The 21,721-nt window shown below is 39.3% G+C and overlaps 1 protein-coding gene across 14 annotated transcripts in view; it reads right to left on the reverse strand.

Moving 5' to 3' along the window:
• PLCB4 (phospholipase C beta 4) overlaps positions 1-21,721 on the reverse strand; it is a 414,002-nt gene that overhangs the window by 44,789 nt on the left and 347,492 nt on the right. For all 14 annotated transcript variants that reach the window (XR_003524780.1, XM_027623038.1, XM_027623041.1 and 11 more), the window contains 3 exons: positions 13,671-13,773; positions 12,129-12,293; positions 9,708-9,912 (listed from right to left, as the gene is read on the reverse strand). Coding sequence is in view for 13 of the 14 variants with exons in the window: in XM_027623038.1 (XP_027478839.1) it covers positions 9,708-9,912; positions 12,129-12,293; positions 13,671-13,773 (473 nt within the window). In the remaining variant the exon portion in view is untranslated. The remainder of the gene's footprint in view (positions 1-9,707; positions 9,913-12,128; positions 12,294-13,670; positions 13,774-21,721) is intronic.

Here is a 21,721-nt window from a genome sequence, read left to right on the forward strand (position 1 = left end):
ATCATATATTGTTTTGTATTACACGGACAAACTGGCTAAGATGTTCTTACCAGCCATTTGCTGTAGGATTATGTAGATAGAGCCTAAATTATACATCAAAATAAGATGCTGTAGATTTATCCATTAGTTGAATAAATATCATTAATTAAATCCATCTTCAATTACCAATATTAACAATTCTAGAAGCTATTGGAGAATTATGTTCCCAGGTCCTGAAATCTTGCCTTGTTACTTGAATTTAAATGAGATGCTTTTTTCATAGTTATATATGCCTTTAAATTTTTTCTAGTATATAACTCAATATAATAGCGTTTTTGATCAAATGGCAACAAAAATACACAAAGTATAAGTAAGGCTTATTCAAACTGAATCACATGAGACAAAAAGGAGATGACGAAGTGCCTGGAACAAGGCTTAGGTTAGCCGATTACTTGAGACAGGCACTTCATTCCTGGCATTTTTGAATAATATATCAGATACTTCTAGGACACAGGATTTTGCCGTGTGGTGGCAGGTGCTTGTTCTGCAGCTAGAGTAATAGATCAATGCAGAGGGCAGCAACTGGGATAGCTCCACCAAAATTTTTCAGCAAAAGGGTTCAGGATGACGGAGTCAAGGCCGCTCTTGGCCTCTTTTAGGTAATTTTTCTGTAGGAACTTGGTTTCTCCTTTGACCAGAGCCATAGACACCTGACTTTTAAAGAATGCTTTATACACATACATTATGCATGCACATCTGATACAGTTATATAAATATGCTGCATATCAAAAAAGGAAACTGATTTTTAATAACATTTTAAAATAATGTGTAACGAGAATGAGAAGCTGTCCCTCCAATCTCTCATACCTCTATGTGCTTGTATACCTCTATTAGAAAATGTTATTTTTCTTTGCCTCAGCCCAGGTTGGGGGGGGGGAAATAAATCTGGCATATTCTTGGCCAAAGATTTGCATATTTAAGTAACCCTGTTATCTTTCTTTGGTGCCAATATGACACTGCATGGGGATCCTTCCTTTTATTGGAGGAACAATGTGGCTAGGTATATCCCACGTAGGTCTACATTCCACAGGACAACCCCCTGTGGCAAGAGTGAAGTTCAGATGCTGGTCAACATTGACTCGTGTGCTAGGCGTGTCTATGGATAGGACACACTGACCTTCTAACAGGGTAGAGACCTGTGCACACAAGCCTCTGATTCTGCAGAACCCACAGGGCGAGCCGAAACCTCCTGGATGCCTGGAGGCCATGGCACAGGCTCTGGAACTTTCTTTTTAAAAAGGAACCAGTTTGCCTTTTTTCATTTGCTTCTTTCTTCTGGACTTAACAGAAGTTTTACTTATTTGTACTTAAAAAAAAAAAATACCATCTATTTCTACGTTTTGTCCCATTTCCAAAAGTCTGGTTGCTCCTGGTGAAGACTTTCCACGTATATTTGTTTTTTTCTCCTCCTTCCCTCTACCCATCCTTCCTCATTTCTATACAGAGTTGAAAGCATCAATCTAAGCATACCCCCAAACTGATAAGAAGATAGCAAATCCTCAGTACAGACTTCCAGATACTTGCTGGCTTTTCAAGGGATCTCTGTCTTTTGTTTGCTTATTTGTTTAACAGTTGCTTTTCAAGGCATTTAATTTGGGTGCCTTGGTGGTGAGCACCAACCGCGGCACCTAGATGGCTTGGCTCCATGTGCTCACTCTTGGCTCAGGTTCCCTCCTGTTCTACACTCTACTGTTTCTATCTTAGCAGGAGGTAAAGGCAGCAGAAAAATGTATGTTCCCCTAATGGCTGCAAAGTGACGCTAATAAAAATCAACAAATCCCGTAAGTATGATTTTAGATGAGGTCTTTTAGCTTCTACCAAATGAGTAAGCATTTCCCAAACTGCATTTCTAGAATGTGAAAAGATACATGAGGTGTGGTGGGGTCAAAGATCCTGTGGTCAAATAAGACTGGGAAATGCTTATGTCTTCCCCTCTACTCAGGCTCCACAGCAGATCCCAAGGAATGTAATCAGGAGCCTGCTTAAATTCACCTAGCCGGGCAACTCCTGAGGTTATGTCGCTATAATCCATCCTGCCCTCTTCTCTGGAGCTTTTCTTCTTGGTGTTCTTACCAACATTTTCTGTAGTTCAGAGAAAGCCATCACAATGTATACCACTGCAAAGCAAATCAAATTTTTTAAACAAATATTTGATAGAACAAAGCATTTTAGCGTACCCAAAGGAGAGGACAAAATGGAAGGACTTTAAATTGTATCAGGAAATCCTGAGATCATAGCCCAGGAACGGCATCTTAATTAACAATGTTCCTCCTCTGGGACTATGTCATGTAAGGAACAGCCCACTCTCTTTGAAGAGGGTTTGGAAAGCAACCCTGTGAAGATGCTGGGCATAGAGAACAAGAAACACCCACCCGCAGCTCCCCTGATGTATCTTCAATCACTAGGCAGGCAGAAACAGGAGCTGGCAAATAAACAAAGGGCCGTTTCATCTTTGCTTGCATTAAGACAGCCTAGGTGCAGAAGAGAAAACAAAATGTCCAGCTACAGAAGCAGGGAATGAGCACTGCTCAAGGAACGAGTACCCAGTGGCTCACGCAACCCAGCTCAGAGCAACATTGCCATATAATGCCGATGAGCCCTGGATTCGGGAAGCAGGGCATCGACTCTCTCATTTGTTCTCCTTACCACTCAGTGATAATAAAAGCTATACAAATGATCAAGTCCATCAAAGGCAACAGTGGGTGGGATAAGAGAAAGACTAACGCTCATTTAATTGCCATCTGCTTGGGAACTGCTTCCCATCACCAGCAGCAGTGGCTCGCAGTGATAAAGCCGCGGCAATGGGTAAGCGCTGATGTCCTCCGCATTTGCACCTACAGATAAGGCAGCACAGACAACCCCAGTACTCCAAGGCTCAGTGGATTTGATGAAGGAAAAGTCGCCTTAGCACCTAACCTAGCACTTTTCTTTCGTATAGGAGTGTGTGTGTGTGGGGGGGGGGGGTCAACAAGAGGGCTGTTTTACTCGATGTTCAGTAGAAAAATAATACTGAAGAAATTAAAGTCTTTTTGATTCATTCTTAGTCATCCCTCTCCAAATGTCACCATTTGTTTTTTCACGTGGAAGTTGAGTTTCTGATAGGTAAGAGCATTTCTTCGGCCCGGAGATATTTTACCACCACATGGCTTAGGAACAGAACTATCTGTGGAGAGAGCTCAGAAGGGTGAGCAGCCATCTTTGTTCTGTGTTTTCATGTGTGTGTGTTGGGAGATTTTATTTTTACAGCAATGAGGAGAAGCAATTGCACTAAAATTCCATCTCTGTCTCCTGAAAGGGCAAGGAAAGAAAACAGGGAGCCGACAGGAGAGGAGCAGGGTCAGGGTGGAAAATACTGGATTTAGACCCAAATCATGTTGGGAGGGAACTGGGGCAGCCCGGAGTTCAAGGCTTCTAAAGATCACTGTATGCAAGAAGGTAGGCCTAATTAGGGGCAACTGAAAATCTACGAAATTGTCTCAATCAGGACGAATTCCTCATCCTCTGGTGACCTCACAGCACAGAACCCCAATAAATAAGGGACCCAAAGCTCCTGCCAATGCCCAAGCCCTCCCTAAGGAATTGTCTTAACTTAGAAAAGCCTTTTAGGAACATTTTTCTTGTTTCTATAAGATGATGCCACCCACCTGACGTTACTGAGATTTAAAATACATTTAGGGGCACCTGGGTGGCTCAGTCGTTAAGCGTCTGCCCTTGGCTCAAGTCATGATCTCAGGGTCCTGGGATCGAGCCCCGCGTTGGGCTCCCTGCTCAGCCGGAAGCCTGCCTCTCCCTCTCCCACTCCCCCTGTTTGGGTTCCCTCTCTCGCTGTGTCTCTCTCTGTCAAATAAATGAATAAAATCTTTAAAAATAAATAAATAAATAAATAAAATACATTTAAAAATCATGTAGAACATTGTGTTGCTGATGCTTAAAGAAAATCATGGGAAAATTACTAATGCATCAGAATTCTGAAACTTTGTAGTAGGCACGAATTAAAAGCTTTTTCTTACAATGATGAATTGCTTATGACAGTTTACTGCGGCAAAGTAAAGGACAAAGTTGGGGAGAAGAAAATAGAACCAATGGATTTTTCTTGAGCTTGTTACAAATAAAAAAAAATTAATGGAAGGATTTCTGTGGTCAGGTATTATTCCTAAGCTGTGGCGCTCCAACCAGTGTCCTCACGTACCTGCTAAGTGGCCTCAATGAAACAGCATCCTGGCAGGCCAAGAAAAATAGACAGTGTTTGAATCCCTAACCATTACCTTCATGGAAGTTTATCTAGACATTGCGATATATTTGAGACCATTTTGGAAGTTATACGAGAGAGAGAGGGGACTTGGGAGTACAACAAAATTTGATTTAAACAATTACTTAAAAAATGAGAAACAGCCCAATTAAGAGAAAAACCCACAAAAAACAAAAAACAAAAAAACCCATAAAGGGTACTAGAGAGTATTTTTCAGGAAAAGGAATACAAATGACCAAGAAACACATGAAATATACTCAATCTGACTCATAATTGTAAATACACAAATTAAAATGATGAGATACCATTTTTATTACCATTACTGGAAAAAAAATAATTTTTTAGACTCTAGAACTGGCGACGGTGAATGAGAATAGGCAGGCTCATAGATAATGGGTGGGAGTACACATTGATCCAACCAAAGGGCTGCATAAAGAGATAGTGGTATATACATATAATGGAATAGTATATTAGTATATAACCTTTAAAAATAATTTAAGTCTTATTTGCATTGGCAGGAATGTTCTCCAACATATATTAGGTAAACAAAGCAAAGCATAGAACAGGATGTATTATATTATCTTTTGGGGTTTAATTTAAAAAGGAAATATATGTGTGATAATGCACATATACACAGACTGTACATTTATGCATATACATATTTATTACATATGCAGATAGGCTTTATGTTTTATAACCTTATGATGTTTTAAGACATTCATGTCTTTCTTTTATTTAAAAATGTTACCAATGGGGGCACCTGTTAAGCATCTGCCTTCAGCTCAGGGAATGATCCCAAGGTCCCCACATCAGGCTCCTTGTTCAGCAAGGAGTCTGCTTCTCCCTCTGTCTGCCACTCCCCCTTCTTATGCTCTCTCTTTCTCTCTCTTTCCCTGACAAATAAATATTTTAAAAAATGTTATCAAGAACTATCTAGGTAGCAGGATAATAGATTGCTTTAATTTTTTTCTAAATTCTCTCTCTCTATATACATATATATGTATAAACTCTCCTTTGTGCTATTTTCATATTACACTGTTATAGAAAAATAGGGCAAAATAAAATTTTTAAAAATTTACAGAGGTTACATATGCTTACTGAAATGATCCAGAAGTAATAAGTAGAGTCCTGCCATATGGGATAGTGTGTTCTCTGTGATGTTCCCAGAAGCTGTCCAATGCAGTGGGCCAGCTCCACTAAACCCTCACCCCCATTCTCAAATAGATAACTACTCTTAAACTTGGGTGTATAGCCGACCAGAATTTTTTCTATCTACTTTATGTATATGTATAAACAGATAGCTAAGGGTCTTTGTAAGTAATTATGGGATCATTTTGCAATTTACTTTTTCTTACTAATAAATCACACCTTTCTGTTCTGAACACTGCGATCCAAGTCATTATTTTTTTTTCAAAGATTTTATTTATTTATTTGAGAGAGAGAGAATGAGAGATAGAGAGCATGAGAGGGAAGAGGGTCAGAGGGAGAAGCAGACTCCCTGCTGAGCAGGGAGCCCGATGCGGGACTCGATCCTGGGACTCCAGGATCATGACCTGAGCCGAAGGCAGTCGCTTAACCAACTGGAGCAACCCAGGCGCCCCCAAGTCATTATTTTTAATAAATACATGGTCTCTTACAGAATGGCCTTCCATATTTTATTGGTCTCTACTGATGGAATTTAGGTTGTTTCTGATCTTTTCTATACAAATAATGCTTCATGAAATTACAGCATGGATTTAAAAAAAAAAATTGTTTGCTTTTAGCTATCTGCTTAAAGAAATACATAATTCCTAGGTTAAGTATTTGGTGAATTATAAAAGTTGAGATTTCACTAGCTTGGTCAGGCATAAGAGATCTTACTTCTATAATTAATCTAAACTTGTGAAGTGATTTTGGACAAACTGACCCACCTAAAAGCTAAGAAAATATAATTCACCAAATTACTTAGTGTCCTGAAAATGTGAATATTTCCCTTGGGGTGCCAAAATTATTCAACAAGAAGAGCACACTCCTCTTGCTAAGTAACACCAGCTTTTTAGGACACATCATCAAACATGGACCAGAACTTTTCAGTTTTAGCCCCATATGCCCTACGTTTCAGCTTCCTCAGAATATACAAATAAGTCCAGCACTCTTCTTATCAAGGCCTTGGCCTGGGCTGCTTCCCTTTTGGGAGAGAAAAATCAGTTTACCTCTCTGCCCTGAGGGACTTCATCTTTCAAGGTCCCAACAGCCACTGAAGGACCCCTCAACCCCACTCTGATTAATCACTTCTTAGTTCAATGCTCCCAACATCTTCTGGCTTACTACCCTGTGGGCACTGATATAATAAATTACACTTATTTATGTATATGCACATGTATATGTGTACAAGGTTGGAAAATTCTTGAGGATAAGTGTAGATGATTTTTACAACTTTGTTTTCTCTTACCCATAAAGTACTAAATAGTAATGACTACATCTTCTCCTTTGAGAAATATATTTTAAATACACTAAGAAATTGTTTTAACTGATTAAATTAGTAAATGTTAACAAAAGTTATATCTCATAGATTGCTGATCGGTTATTTGGCAATCTGTATCTAAAACTTTAAATATACATACAACTCTTTCCACTTCAAAGAATTCATCTTCAGGAAGTGATCAAGAGTATTTCCAAAGCTTTACATATAAGGTTCCTAGGCACAATATTTTTTATAAGAAAAAAATGGCAATGACTTCCATGTTTATCAATAACTGAAGTATGGCTAACATATAAAATGGATTGCAGCTATAAAAATATTTCATGACGTGGAAAAATATTGTCTATTAAGTGGGAAAAAAATTAACTCTCTGAAGTAATGAGTCCAAATGACTATGTACAGTAAGATCTATTTAATTAAAACAGAAGAAATGAAATTGAAAGTAAAGAGACCAACATAGCAACAGAGCTCTCTCCGGGTGGTGGATTTATGGATGACCCTTTTGTTCTTTGGGCTGGAAGAATCTCTTTCTGATACGTATACTACCTATTTTGCCTTTTTTTAAATTAAAGATTTTACTTATTTTCTTGAGAGAGCAAGCGCATGGGCACATGAGCAGGGGGAGGAGCAGAGGGGGAGGGAGAGGGAGGAGAAAGAATCTCGAGCAGACTCCATGCTGAGCGTGGAGCCCAACTTGGGGCTCCATCTCATGACCCTGAGATCATGACCTGAGCCTAAACCAAGATTTGGATGCTTAACCAACTCAGCCACGCAGGTGCCCCTATTTTGCCTTTTACAGAATAAAACCTACCAAACATATTTGTGGAATGAATAAATCCATATTATCTTTCTTTGGCCATATAAAAATCTGAGAGCTATATCAACAATTTACTTTTTTATCCCCCCCCCCCCCCAGAAAATGCTGGCATGCAAGGCTGCAGAGTTTCATTTTGAACTTTTTCCTATGGAATCAACATAGACTATCAATGTTCTAGGGAACAGGGACTCTGTAGATTTCCTACTCTGCAGGCTCAGCACATACATGTTCAGAGCTGAATGTGGGAGCTTAGTTAGGCAGATGAAATAAGAACAACACACTGTGTAAGTCAAGAAGCTGTAAAGAAAATCAGAAAGTGAGAAAAAGACAGTTCTCATATTCTTATGTTGTTCTCCTCAGGTAAGTCCCTTAAGTAAATGCTCATGGTGCCTGCCCTCGGTTTCTTCACACGTAAAAGAAATGACTGAAAATTCTGAATATACAGTCTTGGAATGTCAAGTGGAGGTTAAAACATAAACTGTGGAATCCCACCCATGGTAACACAGTACAGAAATTTTAAAGGCTTCTGATAAAAAGTAAGTGACTACGGTGACATGTTAGGGAAAAAAAATATGTGAGACTATTTCTAAAGAGACTAATCCGAATCAGTACATGCACAAATACTGACACTGGGAATGCACTGCACTATAAACACAGGTATTTCTTCAGCACAGACCTACATGCACGCACAGTCCTTCTCCACAACTTTCAGACTCTAAGGAGAGTGCTTGAGACAAAGTAGGAACTGGACAAATTATTTCTTTCCTTTTTCTATTCCAACTGCCCACTACCCTAGAATGAATTAGAGAGTTCCATACTGAAAAGTAACCCATGCAGAGAGAAAATCTGTAAGTCTTCCACCTATTTGTTTATACAACCACACACTGCCTACTTTCTAAGCTCAAGTATGTGGAACATGGTGGAATTCATCTGCTTATGCTCCTAAAGACATACTGTAGGTTTTTCCTCTCTCTATTCCTATCCACTTAACCAGCCCCACTGCATCCCACCAGCCTCTTTTTTTGTGCTTTTCTATCAGCTACAGTATGTTCTGGCTTCTAATATAGGCTTTCTTTTTACATGAAAAGCAGAAGAGGAGGAGGAGGAAGGAGTCTTTATTCTGGATTTGGTAACTGAAAAAACCCTCATGGTTCACATCTCTTCTTGAATCTGCAATCGGGTTGTTAAAGCTGAGGATCAGAGAACATCTGCCCTCCAGAGATGCAAGCATTATTAAAAACAAAACAAAACAACAAACACAAAATAACCCCAAATTCCCCAAACAAAACTGTGATGTGTCCCAGCATACTACAGAAATTATGTCTGTATCAATAGTACACATACTTGCGTGCACACATTTCTGAGCCTTGCTATGTCATATACTGTAACCATGAGTACTTCACAAGAATGCTATGAGGGAGGTAGTAGAAGCATCTTCACTTTTTAGGCCTTGGAATAAAAGTTTGAGAGGTTGTCACTGTCCCACGGTCACCCAGGCAGGAGTAGAGAGTTAGAATTTGCATCCTTGGTTAATTTGACATAATCACTCTGTTTCCTTAGGGTTCAACAGACTGAGAATACAGAAGATCTTAATCTTCTTTTAATCTTCTTGGCTTAACTGATGGTTATAAAAAGTTAATATGTTTGGGTATAAGCAAAATCCTATGACTTGGTCCAGGTTTTGATTTGTCCCATTGATTACCTTAGTAAAACCAAAGGTAGTCTTCTGTGGATGGATGACTGGGACTTCTTTGTGAAATTGAACTCGCTAGTGGATTTGGAAGAAAATCCAGCCGTGTTGATATCTGAGTTCAATATAAAATTTTTAGGGATACCAAAAGATATCTATGGGTTCCATTTTACTTACGTCTTTTCTCCCTTTGGATGATGGTGTAAGGAAATCCTTCACAAACATATTTGTAAACACTGATAAACTATATAAAATTACAGTATTTTAAAATAAGAAAGAACCTTAAAGATAATCCAGGCTTGCCCTTTCATTTCTTCCTAGGAAATCTGAAGTTACTAACTATCCTTGATTTCTTCGAGGCTACAAGGCTTGGCCGCTTTTTTTTAAACCACTGATGAAATATTTTATAATCCTATAATTTAGGACTTTTGTACTCAGATGTCTAACTTACCTCCAAATCCATCAGGCACATATGTTTTAAGAACAATATTGCAGAAAATCGTTGGCAGTGATAATGGTTTATTTCCCTCATTTCGAAGGGAAATGTGTCGATAGCCTGCCTGGAGGCCATCCAGCGGAAGAATCCTCTGGCCTATCAGCCTGTTGTTGTCATCATACACTGCTATTCTCAAGACTGCCAGGTCAGGGAGGATTACCTGCAAACAAAGAATGGTACCTTTCATGGGTATTTTGGAAAGCAGCTCCCAAGAGCCCTGATTCTGGGAATCTGAACCATATCCACACCGTTCTTCAATGTGCCTTTATGGTGAAAGAGGCCCATGATCGATTTGCATTCCTAAAGTACACTGTCCAAGCGGCAGTGTCCAAGCCATTGAGAAAGCAATCGAACAGGCTTCCTGGAAATCATCTCCTTGAAAATTTTAGATGAAAGGGATGTGAAAGATTACTGGTCCGACCCTTGTCATCTTTGCCCATCCCCATGCATATAATGGACAAACAAAAGGAGACCCCGAGAGATCAAGTGACTTTCCTTAGTCTCTGAGATTGGGACAGCTGGGCCTGGAATCAGGGCTCTTGCCTTTGATGCCTGTGGTCTGCCTCATACCTGGGCTGCTTCCGATATCTAGCTCGGCCTGTTTTTAAGAATATGGAAAGTATCTTTGGAGAAATGCTCTGTGTATAAAGGAAAATGTATATAGAAATTTGGATTCTCCCTTTTCCTTGCACTCTTCAGTTTTTAATCTATTTTTGGGATATTAAATACAGTGAGATGGGGCAGCTAGAAACATTAACTTATACCCAAGACATCTACCCTTGCCATCTTCAAAAGGAATAAATTGACATAAAATCTGAGCTCAGACAGAATCCTAATTCAGATATAAAATAGCAACAGGACACAAGAAAATCCAATGTTTTAAATCAGAAATGACTTTTCATTGGCTAAGAACAACCAAGACATCTTGGCTAATTTGAATACTGTATCTAAGGCTAGACAATGGATCGGTTGCCTAGCTATGTCTAGAGATTATAATTTAATCCAATTTTGTGATGATGAAGAAGAGAAATCAAGTTAAAATTCATCCAATTTCATTTACTCTATTGTTTCTCATGTGGTAAAAGGGGGCTTGCCTTGTGAATTAGTGCAAAGAACAAAAATATTAAAAACAAGAGAGAATAAAAAGTGAAAGTAACTTGGTACCAATGAAAAGCAATTTAACTTCCGAAGAACAGTGAAGGATGCAGAACTGGCATCTTGTTTCTGGGGCCAGTAATACTGTATGCAAAAACCAACTTTGATGTCTCCTTACTCATCAAAAACAAAGAACATTTGAAGTCAACTTTCTGAATTTTTAGAAATGTGTCTAGGGATTATTCATTCTGCCAAAGAACACTGGCCATACTGACAACAGATCCAGCTATAACAAACTATAAAAAACCTGGGGGAAGAAAAAAGCCCATGACAGCTATGTATGCAATTTACACCACACTCTGTAGGAGAAAAAGTCACAGTGGGGGTTGCATGGAAATAATGGTGTTCACATAACAGGGAGAGCCTGAATCTCACAATGGCTCGTTTCACTGAACCACTGATCTTCTGTAATCTGGTTTCTGTAAATCAGTTAGCCTATTCTGAAACTGCTAATCCTCACTTCTGTTAAACTAAGAAGCCAATGATCTGTGTTGCAGGACATACACATGGAGCAGCAACACTGGAAACCCGGTGCCTAAAGAAGCAGCAAGAAACTATTCTGGTTCGGATAACAGAGCAAGTGAGAGAGAAAAACAGCTCTTCTTGGAGACAGCACTACCAATGCGTGGATTTTTCAATACATCTTACACTGACAAAAGAGAAAGGGAAAAAATGATTACAAGATTAAACACTGAATCATTACAGCATATGACTGTGATTGGTCTGGAGATCAAGATACAATAGTAGGAACCCCCCAAAAACCCAAAATAGCACATGAAGCACAGACTGTGGGGGTGGCAACAGGTACCACAATCCCAATTGACCTATTTAAGGACATATATTGGCCTTAGTTTTGGGTGCACGATCCTACCTGTCCTCTTGGCTAGGGGAGCATTGCAAGTTACCAGCTGCTGCCAAGGCAGAAAAGAACTCTCCAGTGTATGATGATGTCCACCAGTGAGGACACATTCTAAAGAGACTGCCCACCTGGAACTTGAGCATTGCCACACAGAAGGTGGGCTCCTTGGAAGAGGAAAGAAGAGCCAAAAGGATCAGAACAGACAGAAGTAACAATCATATGATATCTATAGAACTTCCCATTGGAAGAAGAGAAAAAGAAGGTATTTGGGGTTGCATAACTGCCCCTATATTATGTAGTATCTATGTAATCTAAGCACTAAAATGTAGCCCCTAAGTTAGCACACACCGAAAGTGCCCTACCTTCCGAAACACAAATGATTCCTCATTGTAAACTGGATTGAGTCCATTGTTCATCACCATGCGAGTTCGGAATTCCTTACGTATGGTGTCGGTGGGCAACCCATACATATCCACTTCTACGTATGTACCAATTTTCTTATCTGATAAAAACTGACCTGATATGACCTGCAGCAACACAGAAACAGGGTGAGAGAGAAGTCAAGTTTGTATAATTATCAAGAGCAATGAATAATCCAGAAGTAAGAAATCTTCTGTTCATCTTTAGAAATTTTAATTACCTATAGAAATAATGTATTCATTCCTTACTAAAGTAAAACATTATTGAGCAACTACCCTATGCAGAAAAAAAAAAAAACCCAAACTGCTCAAGACACAGGTTCTGATGTTGAGAAATGTCTATAAAAAGAAAGAAAAAAAAAGATGAATCCTATTATACAAAGAAATAATGTCCACAGCAACTTAATTCCACCTAAGTGCCCACATCTATGAAACAAAGTGATGGGTTCAAATATGTCCTAAGATCCCATCAGAGCTCTGAAATTCTGCCTTCCCATACTTTACTGAATTCTTTTATAAGTCTTGGAAAGAGACTTACTGAAGAAAAAAGTAATGCTAAAAATTGCCTGTTGCCTGTATCCTTTACCAATATTGACAATGGTCAGTGGTATATATATTTGTAAAGACCATTAAATTCCATCTATTACAAAGCCATGGACAGACTATTTTTCATGTACTTTCCAAAGGACGATAGCCATTTAGCAGGGATTTTTTTCTGTATTATTGAATAGATTATAATTTTGAAAGTTTTTTGAGATAAAATTTGACATACAATAAACTGTATGTTCTAGAGTGTACATAAGGTCAGTTTTGACATATGTGCACATCTGTGAAACTGTCATAGTTTTCACTTTTCCAGAATGTCATGTAGTTGGAACCATACAATATATAGTCTTTTCATTTGCTTTTTTCACTTATAATATGCACGTAAGTTTCCTCTATGTGTTTTCATGACTTGCTAGCTCATTTCTTGTCAGCACTGAATAATATCCCATTTTCTGGATGTGCCATAGTCACCTAATGAAGGACATCTTGGTTGTCCAATTTTTGGCAATTACAAATAAAGCTGCTACGAACATCTCTGTGTAGGTTTTTGTGTGGATGTAAGTCTTCTATTCATTTGGGTAAATACCAAGGAGCACGATTGCTGAATTACAGGATAAGAGCATGCTTCCGAAGTGGCTGCACCATTTTGCATTCCCACCAGCAATGAATGAGAGTTCCTATTGCTCCAAGTACTTTCTTGATCTGGTGTCTTTTGCTAAAAGTAGCTAATAAAACTATTAGCTATTTATTAGTGGCTAAAACTATGTACTGCTAGTGAATAAAATGTATCTCTTAAGAAAAAAAGGGGGAATCACAAAGTTGAGAGTAACACATGGATCTTGTAACCTGACATTAAATATTTTAATGTGATTTCTTAAGGCTTCGCCAGGACCATCTGCACACACATTTTTACAATTCTGTGACAAGCAGGGGCCTTACCTGCACTGAGCAAGTGGCTGCAATAACCCCATCGACAGGAGTTTCAGAGAAGGGATCGAATGTTCGATCGGGCCGTCTCATAAAATCTGGTTTGAGGAGGTATCTGGTGGGACAAAAGCATAGAAAGAGTTTATCAGCTGTGTTTATAATGACTAAAACACTCATGCTTCAGGACACTAAGTACTTCCTTTTCCCCATCTCTAATTTAGGAGCTAGGCTTTTAGGAAGAGCATCCTAAGGATTGAAGAAACTATTCCTTTCCTATGGATAATCTTGAAGAGAAGCAGGAAAGAAGGAATGTTTTTAGGATTCCAGGCTCAGTGACATCTAGAGCTGCCTGATACTATTACATTCTCTTGAACTCTTTTATGCCATGGACCTCTTTAGATACTTAATCTGATACGTACAAAATAAAATACAAAGAATAACAATGAAAAACCAATTACATGAGCTCTAGTTGTTAAAATATGGAGAGCACATGATATTCTACTTTATTGTGTTTTAATTACTGCATTGAATTATGAGATATGATGCCAAGTTGATAACTATAATTTCAAAGTACTGATATGCATAAAAATATTTTGTGAGATAATGCTATGAAAATATCTGTGATTTACATTGGTGTCAGGGTCACAGGTACTGTTACTATTACTGTGGATTGTTGTCTATGTTCACAGTCAAAAGAACCATGAAATATCAGTTAGAGGGAGGTGAACTTAAAGATGTAATTATTTCTCTATTTCTAGCCAGTGTAATTAGGCAAGAAAATGAAATAAGAGGTATTTAGATGGAAAGAAAGAAGTAAAACGTCTCTTCAGAGATGACATGATCTTGTATATAGAATCTACTTAAGGAATCTACCTAAGGAGTCTACTAAAAAATGATCAGAGGGGAGCCTGGGTGGCTCAGTCAGCTGAGTGTCTGACTCTTGGTTTTGGCTTAGGTCATGACCTCACGGGTCATGAGACTGAACTCACACTGGGCTCTACGCTCAGTGGGGAGTCTGCTTGAAGACTCTCTCTGCCCCTCCCCCCACTCACACTCTCTTTCTAAATCCTTCTAAAATCTAAAGAATAAATCTTTAAAAAAACTGATCAGAACTAATAAATGAATTCAGCAAGGCTGCAGGATACAAAACCAATATACAAAAATCAATTGTATTTCTAAATACCAGCAATGAACAATCCAAAAATGAAATTAAGATTCCATTAACCATAGCACCAAAAAGAATAAAATACTTAGGAATACATTTAACAAAATAAGTGCATGTACTTTGAAAGCTACAAGACACTGTTGAAAAATATTAAAGAATATCTAAGTACATGGAAAGACATCTTCTGTTCATGGATCAGAAGACTTAATATGGTTAAGAGGGCACTATTCACCAAACTGATATACAGATTCAATCCCTATCCAGAGCCCAACTGGCTTCTTTAGAAATGGACAGGTGGATCCTAAAACTCAAGGACCAAGAATAGCCAAAACACCCTTGAACAAGTAAAACAAAGTTTAAGGTCTCATAATTCTCAATTTCAAAACTTTCTACAAAGCAACTGGGAATCCAGAAATAAATTCATGTATCTATGCTCAGTCGGTTTTTGACAAGGATGCCAAGATTATTCAAAGAGGGAAAGAATATTCTTTTAAACAAATGTTGCTAGGACAACTGTAATGGCCACATGCAAAAGAAGAAAATTGGTCCCTTCCTTCACTTGATATACAAACATTAACTCAAGATGGACCAAAGACTCAAATGTAAGAGCCAAAATGATTGAATTCTTAGAAGAAAAAGTAAGGATAAATCTTCATGACTTGGTAATGGGTCTCAGACATAACACCAAAAGCATAAGCAACAAGAGAAAAAAAAAGATACTGGCCTTATCATAAACACTTTTGCACTTCAATGCACACTATCAAGACAGTGAAAACACAAGCCACAGAATGGGAGAAAATATTTGCAAATCATATACTATGTGCTCAGAGGTTTGTGTCTAGAATATGTCAAAAACAAACAACCCAGGGGCGGAGCAAGATGGCGGAGGAGTAGGAGACCTGGATTTCGTCTGGTCTCAGGAATTCAGCTGAATAGGGATCAAACCATTCTGAACACCTACGAACTCAACAGAAGACCGAAGAAGAGAGTAGCAACAACTAACTCTCTGAACAGAGAAGCGACCACTTACTGGAAGGTAGGACGTGCGGAGAAGTGAATCTGAGGCGATATTCGGGAGGATAGACGGCGGGGGAGGGGGCCGCCGTTGGCCACTTCTGGCAAGTGATAGCGGCACAAAATCGGAACTTTTAGAAGCCGGCTCCGATGAGGGACGTGGCTCCAGTGGCTAAGCGGGGGGTGGAACCCTCACGGGACACTGTGGTCTCAGGACCCTCGGGGTCACAGAAAGACCGGTGGTGCCTGAGTGAAGCAGAGCTCCCAGGTATCGGAGCGGGGAAGCCGGCTGCAGAGACGGAGCCGAGGCGCGGGCTCTCAGCTCGGGGTTGCCATAAACTGTGATCCGCGGCCCAGTTGGGCCACTGCTCCTCCAGAAGGGACCCAACAAGCAGCAGAGCCAGGGAGACTCCCCTTCCTCCCCCAGGAGGAGCGGCGTGCGAGTGCACCGCAGGGATCTGCTGGGTTTGGAGACTCCACACGGGGTCGGGTGCCAGACATAGAAACGCTCGGTCACAGGCCGGGTGAACACGGAGTGCGGCCGGAGACCAGAGAGACGGGAGTGACTGCTTTTCTCTGGGGGCACACTGAGGAGCGGGGCCCCGAGTTGTCAGCTCCTCCGGGCAGAGATTGGGAGGCCACCATTTTTACTCTGGTCCTCCAAAGCTGTACCGAGAGCTTGCAGGGAACAAAAGCTGCTGAGAGCAAACCGGAGCAGATTGCTTAGCCTGGACCGACAAGGACAGGGCAATTCCGCCTCCAGCAAAGACATGTGGGGACCATGGCAACAGGCCCCTGCCCCAGAAGATCAGCATTAACACCCAGCAAGCCAAGACCAAGTTTACCGATCAGGGAGAACGGGAGAACTCCAGGGCTAGAGGAATACTCCACATAGAATTCATGGCTTTTTTACCATGATTCATTAGTTTTTCAAAGTTAATTTTTTTAACTGTTTTTTTTTTGAATTTTTCTTTTTCCCTTTTTCAACCATCTTATCATCCCTTTTTTAAAAAAAAAACATTTGTTATTTTTCATTTTGAGAGTCATATTTTATCCCTTCATAGTAGTTACCCTTATTTTTGGCATATACATAAGTTGTTCTCTCTTTAAAATTTTGAGATACAGTTTCTTCTAACAGATCAAAATACACCCTAAATCACTAGTGTATGGCTTTGTTCTAGTCTGCTGCGTGATAACATTCTCTCCCTTTTTTTTCTTTTTAAATCTTCTTTCTTTTTTCAAATTTCTTATCTTATCAATTCCTTTTATAAAACCTTTTATAATTTTCATCTTTACAGTCATCTTCCATCCCTTCACTGTATCAACCCTTATTTTGTACATATATGTCTTTCTTCCTTTAAAATTTTAGGAGGCACTTTCTTCTAACAGACCAAAATACGCCCAAAATCTAGTGTGTGGCACTGATCTATGCACTAGCCTTATCATATTTGATCATACTCTGTTTTTTTCTGTTTTGTTTTGTTCTGTTTTTGTTTTTATCTTTTTGTTGTTTTTTTTCTTTCTTTTCTCTTTCTTTACCTTTCTTTTCCCCTTGTTTCAGGTACTTTCTGATTTGTATAGAGTATATTTGCTGGGGATGTTGTTAACCTATTAGCATTTTGTTCTCTCATTCATCTATTCTCCTCTGGACAAAATGACAAGATGAAAAAAATCACCTCAGCAAAAAGAACAAGAGGTAGTACCGTCTGCCAGGGACCTACTCAATACAGACATTAGTACGATGTCGGACCTAGAGTTCAGAATCATGACTTTAAAGATACTAGCTGGGCTTGAAAAAAGCGTGGAAGTTATTAGAGAAACGCTTCCTGGAGAAATAAAAGAACTAAAATCTAACCAAGTCGAAATCAAAAAGGCTATTCATGAGGTGCAATCCAAAATGGGGGCACTAACTGCTAGGATAAATGAGGCAGAAGAGAGAATCAGCGATACAGAAGACCAAATGATGGAAAATAAAGAGGCTGAGAAAGAGAGATAAACAACTACTGGATCACGAGGGCAGAATTCGAGAGATAAGCGACACTGTAAGACGAAACAACATTAGAATAATTGGGATCCCAGAAGAAGAAGAAAGAGAGAGAGGGGCAGAAGGTATATTGGAGCAAATAATAGCAGAGAACTTCCCTAATGTGGGGAAGGAAACAGGCATCAAAATCCAGGAGGCACAGAGAACCCCTCTCAAAATCAATAATAATAGGGCAACACCCCGACATCTAATAGTAAAACTTACGAGTCTCAGAGACAAAGAGAAAATGCTGAAAGCAGCTCGGGAGAAGAGATATGTAACCTACAATGGTAGAAACATTAGATTGGCAACAGACCTATCCAGAGACCTGGCAGGCCAGAAAGGACTGGCATGATATCTTCAGAGCACTAAACGAGAAAAATATGTAGCCAAGAATACTATATCCAGCTAGGCTGTCATTGAATATAGAGGGAGAGATAAAAAGCTTCCAGGACAAACAAAAACTAAAGGGATTTGCAAACACAAAACCAGCCCTAAAAGAAATATTGAAAGGGGTCCTCTAAGCAAAGAGAGAGCCTAAAGCAACATAAACCAGAAAGGAACACAGACAATATATAGTAAAAGTCACCTTGGGGCAATACAATGGCACTAAATTCATATCTTTCAATAGTTACCCTGAATGTAAATGGGCTCAATGCCCCAATCAAAAGACACAGGCTATCAGATTGGATTAAAAAACAAGACCCATCAATATTCTGTCTGCAAGAGACTCATTTTAGACCCAAAGACACCCCCAGATTGAAAGTGAGGGGGTAGAAAACCATTTACCATGCTAATGGACACCAAAAGAAAGCTGGGGTGGCAATCCTTGTATCAGCCAAATTCGATTTTAAAACAAAGACTGTAATAAGAGATGAAGAAGGACACTATATCCTACTTAAAGGGTTTATCCAACAAGAAGATCTAACAATTGTAAATATCTATGCCCCGAACATGGGAGCAGCCAATTATATAAGGCAATTAATAACAAAAACAAAGAAACACATTGACAACAATACAATGATAGTGGGGGACTTTAACACCCCTCTGACTGAAATGGACAGATCATCTAAGCAAAAGATCAACAAGGAAATAAAGACTTTAAATGAAACACTGGACCAAATGCACTTCACAGACATATTCAGAATATTCCATCCCAAAGCAACAGAATACACATTCTTCTCTAGTGCCCATGGAACATTCTCCAGAATTGATCACATCCTAGGTCACAAATCAGGTCTCAACTGGTACCAAAAGATTGGGATCATTCCCTGCATATTTTCAGACCACAACGCTTTGAAACTAGAAGTCAGTCACAAGAGGAAAGTCGGAAAGAACTCAAATACATGGACGCTAAAGAGCATCTTACTAAAGAATGAATGGGTCAACCAGGAAATTAAAGAAGAATTAAAAAAATTCATGGAAACCAATGAAAATGAAAATACAGCTGTTCAAAATCTTTGGGATACAGCAAAGGCGGTCCTAAGAGGCAAGTGTATAGCAATACAAGCCTTTCTCAAGAAACAAGAAAGGTCTCAAATACACAATCTAACCCTACACCTAAAGGAGCTAGAGAAAAAGCAGCAAATAAAGCCTAAACCCAGCAGGAGAAGAGAAATAATAAAGATCAGAGCAGAAATCAATGAACTAGAAACCAAAAGAACAGTAGAACAGATCAACGAAACTAGGAGCTGGTTCTTTGAAAGAATTAACAAGATTGATAAACCCCTGGCCAGACTTACCAAAAAGAAAAAAATGACCCAAATCAACAAAATCATGAATGAAAGAGGAGAGATCACAACCAACACCAAAGACATACAAACAATTATAAGAACATATTATGAGCAACTCTATGCCAGCAAATTAGATAACCTGGAAGAAATGGGTGCATTCCTAGAGATGTATCAACTACCAAAACTGAACCAGGAAGAAATAGAAAACCTGAACAGACCTATAACCACTAAGGAAATTGAAGCAGTCATCCAAAATCTCCCAACAAACAAAAGCCCAGGGCCAGATGGCTTCCCAGGGGAATTCTATCAGACATTTCAAGAAGAATTAATACCTATTCTCCTGAAACTGTTCCAAAAAATAGAAATGGAAGGAAAACTTCCAAACCCATTTTATGAGGCCACCATTACCTTGATCCCCAAACCAGACACAGACCCCATCAAAAAGGAGAATTACAGACCAATATCCTTGATGAACATGGATGCAAGAATTCTCACCAAAATACTAGCCAATAGGATCCAACAGTACATTAAAAGAATTATTCACCACGACCAAGTGGGATTTATCCCTGGGTTGCAAGGTTGGTTCAACATCTGCAAATCAATCAACGTGATACAATACATTAACAAAAGAAAGCACAAGAATCATATGATCCTCTCAATAGATGCAGAAAAAGCATTTGACAAAGTACAGCATCCTTTCTTGATCAAAACTCTTCAGAATATAGGGACAGGGGGTACATACCTCAATATCATAAAAGCCATCCATGAAAAACCTACAGGGAATATCATTCTCAATGGGGAAAAGCTGAGAGCTTTTCCCCTAAGGTCAGGAACGCGGCAGGGATGTCCACTCTCACCACTGCTCTTCAACATAGTATGAGAAGTCCTAGCCACAGCAATCAGACAACAAAAAGAAATCAAAGGCATCCAAATCGGCAAAGAGGAAGTCAAACTCTCACTCTTTGCAGATGATACGATACTGTATGTGGAAAACCCAAAAGACTCCACCCCAAAACTGCTAGAACTCATACAGGAATTCAGTAAAGTAGCAGGATATAAAATCAATGCACAGAAATCAGTGGCATTCCTGTACACCAACAACAAGACAGAAGAGCGACAAATCAAGGAGTCGATCCCATTTATAATTGCACCCAAAACCGTAAGATATCTAGGAATAAATTTAACCAAAGAGGCAAAGGATCTGTACTCAGAAAACTATAAAATACTCATGAAAGAAATTGAAGAAGACACAAAGAAATGGAAAAACGTTCCGTGCTCATGGATTGGAAGAACAAACATTGTGAAGATGTCAGTGCTACCTAGAGCAATCTACACATTCAATGCAATCCCCATCAAAATACCATCCACTTTTTTCAAAGAAATGGAACAAGTAATCCTAAAATTTGTATGGAACCAGAAGAGACCCCGAATAGCCAGAGGAATGTTGAAAAAGAAAAGCAAAGCTGGTGGCATCACAATTCTGGACTTCCAGCTCTATTACAAAGCTGTCATCATCAAGACAGTATGGTACTGGCACAAAAACAGGCACATAGATCAATGGAACAGAACAGAGAGCCCAGAAATGGACCCTCAACTCTATGGTCAACTCATCTTTGACAAAGTAGGAAAGAATGTCCAATGGAAAAAAGACAGTCTCTTCAACAAATGGTGTTGGGAAAATTGGACAGCCACATGCAGAAGAACGAAACTGGACCATTTCCTTACACCACACACAAAAAAGAGACTCCAAATGGTTGAAAGACCTAAACGTGAGACAGGAGTCCATCAACATCCTAAAGGAGAACACAGGCGGCAACCTCTTCGACCTCAGCCGCAGGAACTTCTTCCCAGAAACATCGCCAAAGGCAAGGGAAGCAAGGGCAAAAATGAACTATTGGGATTTCATCAAGATAAAAAGCTTTTGCACAGCAAAAGAAACAGTCCACAAAACCAAAAGACAACCGACAGAATGGGAGAAAATATTTGCAAATGACCTATCAGATAAAGGGCTAGTATCCAAAATCTATAAAGAACTTATCAAACTCAACACTCAAAGAACAAATAATCCAATCAAGAAATGGGCAGAAGACATGAACAGACATTTTTCCCAAAGACGACATCCAAATGG

The sequence above is a fragment of the Zalophus californianus genome, chromosome 8 (genome assembly GCF_009762305.2).
Source record: "Zalophus californianus isolate mZalCal1 chromosome 8, mZalCal1.pri.v2, whole genome shotgun sequence".
Lineage (NCBI taxonomy): Eukaryota > Metazoa > Chordata > Mammalia > Carnivora > Otariidae > Zalophus > Zalophus californianus.